The sequence below is a fragment of the Octopus sinensis genome, linkage group LG5 (genome assembly GCF_006345805.1).
Source record: "Octopus sinensis linkage group LG5, ASM634580v1, whole genome shotgun sequence".
NCBI lineage: Eukaryota > Metazoa > Mollusca > Cephalopoda > Octopoda > Octopodidae > Octopus > Octopus sinensis.
The window spans coordinates 33,398,535-33,416,270 of record NC_043001.1 but is presented as its reverse complement, the minus strand read 5'-3'; the positions used below and the strand labels follow the sequence as shown (position 1 = coordinate 33,416,270).

The 17,736-nt window shown below is 36.2% G+C and overlaps 1 protein-coding gene across 1 annotated transcript in view; it reads left to right on the top strand.

Moving 5' to 3' along the window:
- The window catches only part of LOC115212012 (protein sel-1 homolog 3-like), a 57,807-nt gene that overhangs the window by 8,271 nt on the left and 31,800 nt on the right, over positions 1–17,736 (top strand). The window contains 9 exon segments of the mRNA XM_029780802.2: positions 2,369–2,499; positions 5,674–5,789; positions 8,087–8,145; positions 8,512–8,644; positions 10,200–10,338; positions 11,771–11,985; positions 13,441–13,575; positions 15,995–16,112; positions 17,368–17,429. Coding sequence (XP_029636662.1) covers positions 2,369–2,499; positions 5,674–5,789; positions 8,087–8,145; positions 8,512–8,644; positions 10,200–10,338; positions 11,771–11,985; positions 13,441–13,575; positions 15,995–16,112; positions 17,368–17,429 — 1,108 coding nt within the window.

Genomic DNA, 17,736 nt, shown 5'->3' with positions numbered 1-17,736 from the left:
GGATTTTCCCATTTTTCCTGAGCGTTAAACTAATGCACCTGCTTGTTGTTCCTACACCCGTATTCGTCTTTTGTTTTCTGTAAATTGGAACCATATATATATATATGATAAACCTATTATAATGGGTAATACTACGTGTACTTTTTATTTTGTGATGTAATCTTTGGACTAACAATGTTTGCGGCTGAAGAGAGCTTTAAACCATCTTTTATATCAATAATATACTGATGAAATAACAGATTGTTTATAAAGCTTGAAGCACGTGTACCGCGATATCCTTTGTATTCTGTTTTTAATTTATGTTTGGTATATATATATATATATATAATCAAAATATATATCACTTTTAATTTGGCTAAAAAGATTTGAAAAATAGTGTCTGATAGAACTACTCGGGACCGCCGTCTTCAAGACCCCAGAACAACACTAACTGAAAGAAAATATCCGCCCTCACTTATAGACGATGGAATTAAGCGTGCCAAGAAATTAGACATAAAAACACTAAGAGCAACAAAGTATAACATCGCACCTCATCTCAAAACACTACTGTATATATCAACTCATATATATATATATATATATATATATGAAATATATTGATATCCAGAAGACCCAAAGTGGTAGGTAAGGCTATGTAAAAGCTATGGAAGGAACGTAGTTAAACTCTCGGTTCGATAATAATACGAGTGAGGAGCCTAATGCGGGTCCTGTATGAGCATGTATATCTTTATATATAAAAGTGAGGTTGTGTGCTGTCTGTCTCCTACGATTTAGATTCCTAACTACTCCCACATTTTGCGGTGCAGTTTAACCAAAATCGGGTATCTTATAGTCGTGATTCATATCGAGCCCTTCTGGGTATTAGCGAGCGTCTACGATGAGGCTACGATTAAAAAAAAAATTACCATCAATTTTTCCCATTTTTAATGCATTTTTGGCATATATAAGGAAAGTAACTCTCTAAAAATTTATTATTAAATCTCAGAACGTAAAAAGCTACAGTAACACCCCCCTCTTTGTGGTTAGCCATATTGAGATGGCTATTATACTTTACATCTCTAAAAATGCTTATATAGTTATTTCCCTTACAAACCCGAGCAACGCCGGGCGATACCGCTAGTGTTAAATAAAATGAGACAACAAAGCCAAGGCTGTGTGGAATTTTTAGGATAAATTATAAAGAAAAAGTTAATCTTACAGCTGTTTCTAGCATATTAAGGATATCCCTTCATCAGAGACGATGTGAGATGGTTAAATAGAGGGAAATAGTAGAGTTCAGTATAAGGAATTATTTTGGAAGAGGAAGGAAATAAGAAGTATAAAGAGAAATAAGAGAATAAGAGTAGAAATAAAAATATGTAGGATGTTATAGTTGCAGTTCCATTATCCAAGTAAAGTGGTGTTTAGAAGTGGTAGAAATGATTCTTGTCTATGGCATGTAAATTCCAATAGGAGTTCATATTTTGTCATTACGAATGCAAAGTGTGGAGACGTAGATTCTATATGCTGTTCGTTCAAAAGGGCCTTGTGGTGTGAGTGAACTTCTGAGAATGTAGTGGTAGTATTAAGTATATAGAAAAGAGAGAAAAGATGTGTATATTCAATGTATATTAAAAGGAGAATGGTTAAAAGGAATAGGCGAAGAAAGAAGAAAGAAAGAAAGAAAGAGGAAAAGATAATGAAAAAAGGAGTGTTAGTTGGTGGTCAAAATATTATGACGGGGATGGAAGAGGAGTAGAGAAGGGATAGGAAGAGATAAGAATTTAGGGAATGAATATGTGTGAGGAGAGGGGGTGGGGTGATATGTTTGAAAGGAAGGTGGAGGGATGGTACAGAAAATGGTATAGGGCGGTACACTAAAGTGAGTAGTAAACCCCTAAAAGGAAGGGAAGGATAAATTATAATGGTCAAGTTTCTAAAACTAGACGGAGGTATTTATTGCACTGGCTAATGTGAAATTGGGGGCTGAGAAATCAGAGAGTGAAAGAAAGAAGTGTATATTGATATACGCACGCACTCAAACACATACATACATATACGTGTGTATATGCACTATTATATAGGGCCGCATACTTATGTACTTAAAACCATACGCATATGTTCATATATATATATATATATATATATATGCATACGCTCATCCACATGCATATGCATACATACACACACACGCATATATGCACACATACATATACATCGATACTCATGCACGCATACATGTATACATGTCCATATATGTATTATTAAACAATTAACAAATACAATTGGAGAGTTAAAAAATTAAAAACTGACACATAACACACACAGACACGATATTTTGTTGGTTTATTGCAAATATAATGAAGACTATATCCTCCTCTTTTTGCAGGCTAACTGTCAGCATGTGGATGTATGTATTAGAATATTGTACTGGAAGTCTAACAAACCTATGCAGCATCATGTATCATTTTGATTGGAAGAACGACTATTTGTCCCCTTTATTGTTTTTGACTGTCGAAGGTAAGTCTACAACGATATCTAATTTTATATTTTAAAGGCGGCGAGCTGGCAGAACCGTTAGCACGCCGGGCGAAATGCGTAGCCGTATTTCGTCTGCCGTCACGTTCTGATTTCAAATTCCGCCGAGGTCGAATTTGCCTTTCATCCTTTCGAGGTCGATAAATTAAGTACCAGTTACGCACTGGGGTCGATGTAATCGACTTAATCCGTTTGTCTGTCCTTGTTTGTCCCTTCTATGTTTAGCCCCTTGTGGGTAATAAAGAAACAGATATCTAATTTTATGTTTACCATTCTCATTTCTTTAAAAGAAAGGAATGGAAGTGGGAATGGCCAAAATGGCAGTGTAGAATTTACATTTGTTGCTCTGTATTCTGGGTCGACTTTGTCTTCCATAAATCCCTGACCTCGGAAAACGATCAAATGTATAACAGACAACTATTGGTGTCAATTCAACAAACTGTGTAGGTTCTTCTAAAAATGTACAGCCTTTTCTAATATGAGAAAACTCTCATAAGAAGAATATCATGCCATTATTAATTTAATTGTTACTTTTCATGATCATTCGATTGATTTGTGCCAATTTATTTTCCCTCTAATTTGTGTAACAAGCACGCATAGGAAATTAAATTATATATTTAAAGAAAGTTAAATATCTTTGTTTGAAAATTGTACGTTGGACAACTTTACAGACAGGCGCAGAAGTGGCTGTGTGGTAAGTAGCTTGCCTACCAACCACATGGTTCCGGGTTCAGTACCACTACGTGGCACCTTGGGCAGATGTCTTCTACTATAGCCTCGGGCCGACCAAAGTCTTGTGAGTGGATTTGGTAGACGGAAACTGAAAGAAACCCGTTGTGTATATATATATGTGTGTGTATTTGTGTGTCTGTGTTTGTTACCCCCCCCCCAACATCGCTTGACAACCGATGCTGGTGTGTTTACGTCCCCGTAACTTAGCGGTTCGGCAAAAAGAGACCTATAGAATAAGTACTAGGTTTACAAAGAATAAGTCCTGGGGTCGATTTGCTCGACTAAAGGCGCTGCTCCAGCATGGCCGCAGTCAAATGACTGAAACAAGTAAAAGAGTCATATATTTCATACGCTACATTCAGGTTAATTTTTAAGAGAAAGGAAGCGATAATTTTATTTTATTACCTGTGAGATGCACACCAAAGTTATTTTAATATTTTCATTTTACTTTTCGTTCTGAGTTCAAATTCCACCGAGGTCGACTTTGCCTTTTATCCTTTCGGGGTCGATAAATTAAGTAACAGTTGCATACTGGCCCCCTTCCTTATACTTTCGGGCCTTGTGCCTAGAGTAGAAAAGAATATTTTCATTTCACATATGGAAATCTGAAGTTACTGAAAACAATGGTCTTCAGTATAGAATCTAGGCAAAGGTAATCAACATGTCATTTTACACTGAATTTATTGATCTTTCCTTTTACATCTATTTTCATACCTTTCATCCATCCCTCAGTGTACACCGCTCACTCACGTAAAATTTAATGCTAGCAGACTTGTCTCCCTTGCATACATTAGCCGATACCTTTAAAATTCTTGTTTTCAATTCATATTAAGAAAAAAAGAAAAAAAAAAGAAAATCTAAAGAGATGGCTTTGCCTTACAGGACTTAGTAGGAAGGAAGAGGGTATTTTCAAATTGGATAGCTGGTTCGAATCCCAGTAAAAGAATGTAGTGTTAAACAAGATCACAGATTAAGTCTACCACACTTAGTGATTTTTTAACTAAAATTATATATTTAACGAAGGAGTTATAAATTAAAATAAAATAATATATATGAACATATACAATAATGATAAAATAATAAATACCAAGCAAAGCCTGCAACGGTTTGTCCAATTGTTCATATACTGACTTCATAGTTTAATTTCGACTGCTAGTTTGATAGTATATCTTTTTCGATTTACATAATATAATCGCTTCTTTGGATAGAGGATTATTTTACTGCCAACAAGGGATGTAATTGTAGCGATATTGATATCCTATGTTCTGAATCCTCTGTTTTTATTTTAACATGAGCGTAAGATACAAGCTAGTGTGATACTAAAACATAACTGCAGCTATACTGAGACACAAAAGCATAAATACAACACTTTAAAACGGTTTAGGAAATAAATACTTCCATCCAGATTTTAATTACAATTTAATTATAAGGAAACAAGGGAAAGGAAAAAAGGAGTGGAGCTTAAGGAGTGATGATTGGATGGGATGATGGGGAGGTACACCTTAGAACAAATGACGTGTTCAGCCTTGCCCTGCATACCTGACCGCGATAGAGAATGGGCAACGACACTAGCTGTCATAGTCACCTCATCTCACGGGGCTTATTTCTCAGACGGGTCACATTTGTCCCGATTTTGCCGAGGAAATCGACAGTGCAGGGTCGGAGAACACCTAAAGTCTCGACGGCGGCCGTTCAGACTCCTACATTTATTTACTTTTCTCTAATCTGCGTAATGGGTGGCGATACCCAGGTTTGTAACCGATGCGGTAAGAGTGGAGCCGTCCTGATGTCCAGAGTGGACCGATGCAGTGAGAGTTGGTCCGTCCTAACGCACGTCGCGTCCTAATATCCAGTCAATCTGAACTCGCCTATAATTATAGCGGCGAGCTGGCAGAAACGTTAACACGCCGGGCGAAATGCTTAGCCGTATTTCGTCTGCCGCTACGTTCTGAGTTCAAATTCCGCCGAGGTCGACTTTGCCTTTTATCCTTTCGGGGGTCGATAAATTAAGTACCAGTTACGCACTGAGGTCGATGTAATCGACTTAATCCGTTTGTCTGTCCTTGTTTGTCCCCTCTATGTTTAGCCCCTTGTGGGCGATAAAGAAATAGAAATATTTCTTTTCTACATGTTTCTTCTGCTTTGTAGTTTACTTTTGCATGCTAGCACAAGTGATATTGTTTTCTTTGCAAGTGTTTACGTGTTTTAAACAACTGTTGCTGCTGACTGGTTTTATTATAATTAAATATTCTAACTGAACTACAAACACAAGAAGAAAATCTAATCATGAGGAAACAAGGTAAACATGAGTTATGGACCTTGAGAAGAGTTATCGTTCATACATACAGAGGAAATGTTTTAATTCTGAAGTTAGATAATGTTATTTTCTGAAAATTATCTCAATCTTAAATTCTTGTTTATTAGGTAAGATCCATGTCCAGATGATAATGAAGAACGGAAGATCTGAGGCAAATTTAACACCATTTAAACTTCCTCTTCACCAATGGTTCCGACTTGTATTTTCTATAGCTTCCAATAAGGTACGGTGATAAGTTTTCTAAAATGAAAATAAAAAATAAACCTATTTTCTTTATAATCCAAGTTTTAAAGAATGTGTTTAGAAGAGGGGAAAGAGGAGGAGTTAGAAGAGTCTATGATATTTACTGGTTTTCTAGGCTGATGAGGTTAAGGCAATTGATATACAGCTTGTGTGTCTGCAGAGCAAGGCCTGTTGTAAAAATGATGGCAGTTAGGGAATTGCAGTTCTGGAGAGACAGAAGTGAACAAGTGGTTTAATGTGAAGGTGGCTTAGATAGTCGGGGTACAGGAGGCATAATGAGAAGAATGAAGTGAATCAGGTGATTTTGACAGGTGGTATGTGAAACTTGTGCTTTGGAGAGTCAAAACCCTTATAACAGTATTGACGAGGGCAAAAAATGGCTAAATGGTCATGGGTCAATTAAGGTTTGTAAATCAGTGGAACACAAACACCTGCTAGGGCCTCCCATTCAGGATATATCAAAGGATAGTATACAGACTAATATAAGTTACCTGTTTACAGAGGTAAACATGAGTTTGTGTAGAGCAAACATCCTGTTTAAAAAAAAACAACAATGTTGCAGAAACATTGATGAAAATTCAGAAGCGACAAAACTTGAAAAGCCTTTCCTCTGGGAAACATATGATGTGTCTGGCAAAATCCAAAAGGTAACCAATATCCTGTATAATATGTCTGGCTCCAACTTAGAGGCCACAAGGGAAGCAGAAGAGTGGATGCTCTAAAAAAAGCTGAAGGTGGGATACTTAGGCAGAGCTGAAAAAGCAGGGGTCCAACTGAAGAATTGTGAACAATGGAGAAAAGTTATTTATGACCTATGCTGTATAGGGAACGAAGGGCTTAATTTAAAATTAACCCAGTAGAATTGGGTATTTTTTGGGGTGTTGTGCTGTAGACTGTGTTTGTGTTAAATAACTGCACCATCTCAGATAAGTGAACAGTATTTTTAAAGTGTTGGCATCGTTCAGAGCTGAATTATTTTCCAGCATGAGAAAATAGATATTGCAATGGAGTGGTTAGCGTTAGGAAGGGCATTCAGCTGAAGAAACTCTGCCAGATCAAGATTGGAGCCTGGTGCAGCCATCTGGTTCGCCAGCCCTCAGTCAAATCGTCCAACCCATACTAGCATGGAAAACGGACGTTAAACGATGATGATGATGATGATGAATATGGGGTGGTGGTGATGGTGGTAGTGGTTGAAGGGGTGGATGTTCTTATCATGTGTAGAACTCTTAAAGCTTTACTTGAAATCTGTTTCTTTTTCGCTCCCCTTTATATTATTTCACTTTTCTATGTTTCATGTACTAAATTCCTGTCACCACTTTTCTCACCTCACCATACAGTGTTGCGTGCCACCTAAATCAATGGAGTAATAATGTGTATTTCATGTGTTTTTCTCTTTAAAGCAGTGAATTGCAAATATTTCATTTGTAGTTTTTTGAAGTTCTTTGTTTTATTATTTATGATGTAGATCAGTGGTTCCCAATCTGGGGTCCACAGACCCCTGGCGGTTTGCAAAGGTAGTACTGAGAGTCCATGAACTAAATTCAAAATTTCATATATATATATATATTATATATATATATATATTATATATATATATAATATATATATATATATTATATATATATATATTAGTAAAAACGGTAAGATAACAAAAGAAAGAAAGAGACCTCAATATTATGTAAATAGAGGAAATTTATTTGTAAAATAATATTTGACAATTATTCAATAGCCAAGATAAAACTCTGGCGTTTTTCAGATGGCCAGATAACTGAAGAGATGGTGGTGTGGATTTCCACCTCGGCATCCGAAACTCAGAGTTTTATCTTGGCTATTGAATAATTGTCACATATTATTTTACAGATATATATATATATATATATATATATATATATATTATTACAGATATAGGGTAAAGAATTATTAATTTAATAATTAATAAAATTTTACCAAGTAGTTTCGGTATGGAAAAAACCATTATCGGTAAAAACTTATACAAAAGGGTTTTTATATATAATTATAAATATCATTAAGGGTTTAGCAACAAGTTGTGGTGAAGCAACTTGTTGCTAAACCCTTAATTATATATATATATATTATATATATATATATATATATATATATATATATATACACATAAGGATAAGCATATTAAAAGGGGTCTGTGGGAAAACACATTTAAATAAAAAGGTTGGGAACCACTGTGAAAAGGTTTGGAAGCACTGATGTAGATCTATAACTTATAGCTATAACTCCTTTCTCTTTATTCCCTTTTAGTGGTCAATCACAATTAATTATGGAGAACAATGGAAAAATAAATTGGAAGTAGATCATCAGTAAGGAATTCTTTTATTTATTCATTTATAGTTTGTTACAGATTGAGCTTTTAACTATGAAACTTGATCACCGTTAAAAGGTTTTCATATCCATTCATTAGTTTTCTACAGTATCTATATTCGAGATACTTTATTATGTTGAGGTCGACTTTGCCTTTCATCCTTTCAGGGGTCGATAAAATAAGTACCAGTTGATCACTGGGGTTGATGTAATCGACTAACCCCTTCCCCTGAAATTACTAATCTTATCCCCAAATTTGAAGCCAATATTATAATTGAAATTTTCCTTTTCTGCATATGTTATGAATAACAATATTTTACTTTAAATTTTCTAAGCTTTCTTTAAATTTTTTTCTGCCTATAAAGGTTTAATACAGATATTCGTTACAATGATGTGGAGGGAATATTTTCCTTCGGAGGTTCTGAATATGTACCAGCTTTCAAAGGATATTTTGGTCAAGTTACATTTTACAGACACCATGTTGTTTCCCCCAGGAAGGTAATGAATTCTTTTGAATAACTATATCATTTTTATATTATTGAAAACTAGAGTATTACCTGTCTCATGACAAGTAATTTTGTAGGTATGCTTTTGGCACCATGGGCAATATCAGAAAATATGACATACATATAATAATTATAATTTAACTTTTATCAAATTTCATGGTACTTTTGCTGAATAATGAAATGAATACTAATTTTCAAAAGAAAACTATTTATTAGTTTATAAGTTGAAATGAAACAAATTTCTTATAACTACTTGACTGTTTCCTCCTCCTCCTTGTCTTCCTCCTCCCCCTTGTCTTCCTCCTCCTCTTGTCTTCCTCCTCCTCCTTGTCTTCCCCCTTCCCCTCCTTGTCTTCCCTCTCTTCCTTGTCTTCTTCCTCCTCCTAGTCTTCTCCTTCCCCTCCTTGTCTTCTTTCTCTTCTTTGTCTTCCTCCTCCTCCTAGTCTTCCTCTTCCTTCTTGCCTGCCTCCTCCTCCTTGCCTGCCTCCTCCTCCTTGTCTTCCTCCTCTTCCTTGTCTTCCTCCTCCTCCTCGTCTTCCCCTCCTCCTCGTCTTCCCCTCCTTGTCTTCCTCCTTCACTGTCTCTATGATTCTTTCTCTCTCACTATGTTAAGTGTGAGTGTGTGTAAGTATATAGCATTTCTTTATTCATTGCCTGCCACCAAGCCTAGTATGTGCACTCATCCTGCATATCATATGCTAACTCTGTCTGTATCTCTATTTAATTCCTCCTCCCTTTTTTCTATATGACTGGAGAAACCCACCAACCAACCAACCAACCAACATTGCTGTCATCTATTATTAGAAATGCTTGTGCTATTTTCATAGTGCAATTAGTTATGTCAAATAGAAGTTGTTGCAGGTGTGTTGTTTAACCTCAGGTAGAAAACTAATAACATAGTAGTTTCTTGGAATGTTTACCTATGAATGTTATTATCAAACATTATATCAGCAAGCAGTTTTCCATTTAACTTTTTTAATAAAATACCTAAAAAAAAATTCATTTACTTTACAAATGAATAAATTCTGTAGATGTATTCATAATTCTTCAAATACATTACTCTTTTACTTGTTTCAGTCAATTTGACTGTGGCCATGCTGGAGTACCACCTTTAGTCGAGCAAATCGACCCCAGGACTTATTCTTTGTAAGCCTAGTACTTATTCTATCGGTCTCTATTGCTGAACCGCTAAGTTACGGGGATGTAAACACACCAGCATCGGTTGTCAAGCAATGTTGGGGGGGACAAACACAGACACACATACATATATATATATATATATATATATATATGTATACATATATACAATGGGCTTCATTCAGTTTCCGTCTACCAAATCCACTCACAAGGCTTTGGTCGGCCCGAGGCTATAGTAGAAGACACTTGCAGTGGAACTGAACCCGGAACCATGTGGCTGGTAAGCAAGCTACTTACCACACAGCCACTCATATACCTATTAGCTGATTTATTAAAGGTGATTTTAGTCACATTTCCAGGTCAACCAATTAAGTTTTATTTCTGATCTCTGTATATGATTTCGCTTTCAGATTTCTATGCCAAATCCACACAACACTATGTTTGAGCTCAGACTGACCAGTCGAGACAAACGGTGTGAAAATTACTTAACTTGGATAAAGGAAAAGATTAAAGTTTTCAAGAAAAAGAAGATGGACTTTATCTATAAAAGTAAGATAATATTTTGACTTTTATTCATTAGGTTGCTTGACCATAAGTTAGTGAACACGCCTATGAATAAAGTTGTATATCAGGGATTATTATGTCCCATATCTGGGGAGAGTCATTTTCTTTTTGTGGCTTATAACGTAACACACTCACCGGTAAAATTTCCACTTATTTCTTATTTTTATTCTCCTAAAATTTTTGTTGCATCTTGCAACCTTTTCTATAGTCTTGACTCTGTCCGTTATTTACACTGCGTTCCCTTTTGTTTGTTTGTGCGCATGTGTGTGGGCCAGTGTGTGTGTGTGTACCTATAGATGCATGCATGTACGTATGTATGTATGTGTGTGTTTGCATGTGTATGTATGTATATATGTGTGTGTATGCATAGGTATATATGTATGTATGTATGTGCATCTGTATGTACATATCCTGCATACTTATGTGCTTGCATGTCCATGTTTGTGTATGTCCCATGTATTTTCCTCAAAAATGGTAAGCTGTGGTTTGAAAGTGAAGTGGCTGTTATTTGTGGCAGATCAGTTGATCATACAGAGGTTCCCTCATTGGCTCAAGACTGTTAGACAGAGGAAAGGTTTCTGTGCATTTATCCTCCTCCTCATCATCATCGTTTAACGTCCACTTTCCATGCTAGCATGGGTTGGACGATTTTGACTGAGGGCTGGTGAACCAGATGGCTGTACCAGGCTCCAATCTTGATTTGGCAAAGTTTCTACAGCTGGATGCCCTTCCTAACGCCAGCCACTCTGAGAGTGTAGTGGGTGCTGTTTACATGCCACTGGCATGGGGGCCAGTCAGGCGGTACTGGCAATAACCTCACTCGAAACCTTTTACATATGCCACCAGTACAGGTGCCAGTAAGGCAAAATATCAGGATCAGATTAGGTGAGTTGGAGCTCTTACCATTTAAAAGAATGAGTCAGCCCTGTGTGAGTGGTATCTTACTATTTTCCTAAATCCCGCCAAATATATATATTATTTGTTTTGCTGATCTGAGTTTGTAAAAATTCCTTTTGATACAAATCCTAAACCTGAAAATGATATTACAGCCATATTAAAATTCTCATAGCAATAAAATAACCATCACTTTTATATTTTTCGACTGATTTAGTTGGCTTTAGAAAATGCATATAACAATAAACACATATTTGTAATAGGGGTAAAATTTTCACTCTGAAATCATGTACAGATTTTGCATTAGTAAATTAGTACATGTATACCATATTTATTCAAGTACAGTGCATTCTTGAATATAATAAAGCTCCAGCATTTTAATATATTTTATCCTCTTTTATTTACACTCAAGTACAATGCCAAGAATTTCTAAGTCCCCATGCAATTATTATATATGGTTATTATCAAATTGTATGTATACAATCCTTTTAATCATATCACCTACGATTCCATCCTCAACCAGATACATGCCATCCTTATTTGATGGAGTTGATACACAATAAAACTACATCAGAGTGGAAATCAAATCAATGTGTAAGGTATTCTATGTCCCCTGTACGTCATTCCAAACTGGTGCAGAAAATTATCTGGAAATTTATCAAGAGCAAAGCTGCTGATCAAGAACCAGATATGGAAAAATTAGGGGAAGCAATTTTTAAGATTTTTATCACAAAAATTGTAAGTATGAATTGAGTTTTATCAATTTAAAAAAAAAATTATTATTTGTTTCAGTCATTGGACTGTAACTTTGCTGGGGTAGAATTTCATTTGTCTTTATGCTTTGGGTTCAAATTCCACCGAGATCAACTTTGCCTAAGTGAAAGACAAAAGCTCAACTGGGAATCAAAGCTGGGTCACAGACTCTTTATGCTTGGGGTTCAAATTCCACTGAGGTCAACTTTGCCTAAGTGAAAGACAAAAGCTCAACTGGGAATCAAAGCTGGGTCACAGAGTCAATTTAAAGGGAGATTACTATACTTATAAGGGAGCCTGCACTAGATAGATGTTCTAGAGAAGAATTTCACCTCTTAAGTGAAACATCAATGACAGAACATCATTACCATCACCATTTTTGTTGCTCAGTGTTTTCGCTTTTCATCAATGCATTCCATTTTTAAACTTCACTGACAATCCACCATAGAATTGTGACCCCTTAATGTAATTTGGATTTGTCCTTTCATCAATCATTATTGAATTTTCAAAAACTTGTTTACTGGTGCAGGTATGGTTAAGAAGGTTGTTTCTCAACCATATGTGTTTTGGTTCAGTCTCAGTGTTTGGCACTTTGGGTGAGTGTCTTCCCCTGTAGCCACCTGACTAACCAAAGCTTTGTGAGTAGATTTGGTAGACAGAAACTGTGTGAGACCAATTATGTGTGTGTGAGCATGTGTATCCATCCATCCATCCGTCCGCACACATAAATTTATAAACACACACATACACACCACACACACACACATATATTTTTATATATATTCATGTGTGAGAGTGTGTATACATTTGTGATCTTGTCTTGACCTCTTGTGATTGATTGTCGATGAGTGTCATTGTTATGCATGTGGTTTTCTTTCCTTCCAATTATCTGTGGAAACATGTTCAGCCTGGGACAGATATAGTAGAAAGAAAGAAGAAAAGCACTATCTAATGACCACATGACTTAATGGTTAAGAGTGTAGTTTGGTTCCGGATCAGATTGAATTATGACATTACCAATATATATATAGGGAGAGTTTACGAAAAAAAAACAAAAGACGAAGACAGGTGGTGTACAAAACAAACAGATGTATTAGTATAACGCTCAGGAATAGAAAAAGTCTTTTACGATTCGGGCTTACGCTCTTCAACAGAAAGGGACACAGAAAAAACAAGGAGAGAAAAAAAATGTATGTAGTGGCTAATGATCTATCATGGCGACTGATATATATATATATATATATATATATATATATATATAAGATATACAGACTGTTGATTAATAGATCTGCTATACAGCAATAATACTGTTACCTCTGGCAACATGTAGTTTTAATCAAGCCATTCACAGCTCACAAACGAAGATGACCATTCCTGTTGGCTTTTATGCATCGTTTAAAACTTGATATTATTGTAATTACTATGGTATTTCTATTGCAGGAAGATGATTTGTCAAAAATGAACGAGAACATCATGTTGTTGAAGCAATCAGCATGTACTGGACATACAGATTCGATGTATATGCTGTCCGTTATACTTGCAAATGGAATATATGTGAAAGCTGATCCCACCCAGGTTGGCACTGTGCATTTTTGATTTCTCATCTCTGCTCCTTTGAAAATTAGCGTATTCTTATTTTTAAAAATTGCAAAATATACTCCTGAAGATATCATTAGTATATGGCTTCTGGGAACTACAGTATAATATTCTTTGTTGTATAATATTCTTTGTTGTATAATATTCCTTATTTATCAATCTTTACAGTATTTTCTTTCGAGCAAGTCTATTAACAGTATGTCTCCTTAAAGCACTTCTTTCATGCATCACAAATGACAAGACAGGACTCTAAAACTGGTAAATTATTACCCTTCTGGATTGTGTTGCTGTGACTCTTTCTTTATGTAATTTAAAGTGGTTTAATATTACAACTTATATATTCTTAGACATGTTATTCTCTGTCGTTCTCCTGTGTGAGCATGAATTGCATTTATATATATATATATATATAATTGTGATTACCGTGACTGATCAGGCTACCTGATGTTGCTACACATCGCTGGTCACAATGTGCTTCGCATTGTTCTAGCCTTCAAGTGATGCCACCCCGCTGGCTAAGTGAGCTGGCCAACAGAAGAAAGAGCGAGAGAAAGTTGTGGCGAAAGAGTACAGCAGGGATCACCACCACCTCCTGCCGGAGCCTTGGGGAGCTTTAGGTGTTTTTGCTCAATAAACACTCACAACGCCTTGTCTGGGAATCGAAACCTCGATCCTACGACCACAAGTCCGCTGTCCTAACCACTGGGCCATTGCGCCTCCATACACACATACACACACGCACACACACACACACACACATATATATGTATGTATATTTGTATATTGGTTTATATGTATATATGAGCAGAAGTCATCTAAGAGTCCATAAGTCAGGGAAAAGATGCACTCATATATGTGTCAATAGAGTGGGTATATTATCCAAAGTGTATAATATTATATATCCATCACAGCTGATCCTACAAATCAGTTTCATACTAAGAGTACAACAGAGTGTTAGGCAGCAATCAGGGTTATACCATGGGATTGTTACCTAACACTCCATTGTACTCCTAGTGTGAAACCGATTGGCAAGATCAGCTGTAATGGATATGTAACACTTCAGATAATACACACACACACACACACACACACACACACACACACAGAGGCACAGGTGTGGCTGTGTGGTAAGTAGCTTGCTTACCAACCATACAGTCCAGGATTCAGTTCCACTGCATGACACCTTGGGCCAACCAAAGCCTTGTGAGTGGACTTGTTAGATGGAAACTGAAAGAAGCCCGTCGTATATCTATATATATATATATATATATATATATATATTATATATATATATCATCATCATTTAACGTCAAATTTCCATGCTAGCATGGGTTGGACGAATGACTGAGGGCTGGCGAACCAGCTGATATATATATATACATGTACGTATATAGGTGTTTGTGTTTGTGTGTCTGTGCTTGTCCCCTCACCATCGCTTGACAACTGATGTTGGTGTGTTTACATCCCCGTAACTTAGCGATTTGGCAAAAGAGACTGATAGAATAAGTACTAGGGTTACAAAGAATGAAGCCTGGGGTTGATTTGTTCGATTGAAAGTGGTGCCCCAGCATGGTCACAGTCAAATGACTGAAACAAATAAAAAATTTTTAAATAATAGAATATATATATATATATATATATATATATATATATATATATCTTTTACTCTTTTACTCTTTTACTTGTTTCAGTCATTTGACTGTGGCCATGCTGGAGCACCGCCTTTAGTCGAGCAAATCGACCCCGGGACTTATTCTTTGTAAGCCCAGTACTTATTCTATCGGTCTCTTTTGCCGAACTGCTAAGTGACGGAGACGTAAACACACCAGCATCGGTTGTCAAGCAATGCTAGGGGGACAAACACAGACACACAAACATATACACACACACTTATATATATATACATATATACGACAGGCTTCTTTCAGTTTCCGTCTGCCAAATCCACTCACAAGGCATTGGTCGGCCCGGGGCTATAGCAGAAGACACTTGCCCAAGATGCCACGCAGTGGAACTGAACCCGGAACCATGTGGTTGGTTAGCAAGCTACTTACCACACAGCCACTCCTGCACCTATATATATATATATAATTGTCTAATAATCTGTATGTAGAAAGAAAAACACTATCAAGCATTCATATATTTGTCAATGTAGTGGGTATATTAATAATTTTACTGTATGGTATTATAGGTCCATTTCAGCTGATTTTACCTATTGAATTAGGGGAGAACCTGTGCGTTTGTCAGAAAGGGTGTCTAAGAGAGTGACATATATTTTTTTAAAATGCTGTCTTAGATTCTCCACTGACTCATGTATGAAACCGACTGGTTAAATCGGCTGAAATGGATCTATTATACCTTGTAGTTATACACAATATTTATATTTCATATTTTATAGTCACACAGTTTCTTGCTCCTTGCGTCAATGAAAGGCCATCGTTTAGCTAGCTTGGCATTGGCAAACAAATACTATTATGGGCTGGATGCTGTTCCACGTCAAATTGGTGTTGCATACAGTAAGTTGATTCCTGCAGTATTTCTAGTGTTTTTTCATCATGCTTTAAAGTATAAAATATCACATAGATTATATATGTTATGAGATTACATTGTTGATGTATGTTAGCAAAGGAATAATGCCTTGTATATTTTGGCAAGGGTTGTTGATTAAATCGACCCAAAAACTTGACTGGTAGTTATTTTGACTGTAGAACAAATTTAGATAACTTTTATTTACCTTGATTTATTAATTATATTTGAGTACGAGCAAAACGGTGCTGAGTTGTCAAACATTTAAACCAAATTTTCTCAAAACAACTTGTCCAACCGTCCCATAGGCCTCCCCTTTGAGAAACACTGATTTAACCTAAGTTTGAGATACCAGCAAAAGAAGAAATAAAGATAGACTTTTTTCTTTTCCAAAGGAAAACGATTTTATTCACTTTATCGATCGCATTCTCATCTGGAATCGATTTTTGTAATTTTTTTCAAGACTTATACGCGCCCTGATACCGTCGGTATTTACATATCAGATTTAAGCCCGAGATCCCACAGGAAACACACACACAGACAGACAGAACGGATTTTACATATAGATAAGAAGATTATGAAAAACACGGTTTTCAAGATGTTCATGCACTAGTATGGATTTTCTAAAACTGTAAAAGAAAAAAAAATCATGGCGCACTTAAATACTCCTTTGGGGTGTCCAGTTTGAGGATTAAGGCTCAAGATCAGTGGTTCTCAGTTGGGGTCCATATGGCCCTTTGTGGTCCATATAGGATTTGGGGGTAGGGTGGGAGGTCCACACAAGCAAAATAGTAAATTGAGACCACGGTATTAACGTGAAAAGACGTGGAAAATACTGTATGGCATTTTGTTACCGTTTTACTGATTCTGCACTCCACCACAATTTTAATTATTGTTTCTAATGTAGGTAAAAGGCCAACAATTTTGAGAAGAGATTAGTTGATACCATCGAGCCCTATATTTGACTGGTACATTATTTTTTCGACCTGGGGAAGATGAAAGATAAAACCGACCTCGGCGGGATTTGAACGTAAATAGTTAGAAAAAAATACAGAACGTAAACAGTTAGAAATACCGCAAAGCATTTTATAACCGGTGCTCTAATGATTCCATCAAATCTATCGTCCACATAATAATACAATAATAATAATAATATTAATTACGATTAAATTAGATTAGTCGAGCATCAGTTTTCATTAATGCGCTCTTTTTAAAGAGGGAATTATTATTATTTTTATTTTGTAGTGTACTTCAAATATGTTGCGGATAAAACACGCCAGGACCGCGAAGACCACAAAGGCACTGACGTAAGTATTGCCATTATAATTTAAGAGCTTTGAGAATCTAGACCGATCACGAGTAAACTGTGGTCACAGGGCTTCCTGAATGGCACGTCTAACGAAAAATTACGTTTTTTGTTTGTAATGCAACCCGCTTTATGATTATTCATGTCTCATGCGGCCGGCACCTCGAAAAAATTTGCCCATGCCTTGACTAGACTGTGAGCATAAGATTCCTCAACATCTTTGTTTAATGGCATTGATAGTTAAATAATTGTGAAATCATAATCTTGAGTTTTAAGTATTAGCGTAGCTTGTGGTGGGGGACGATGGG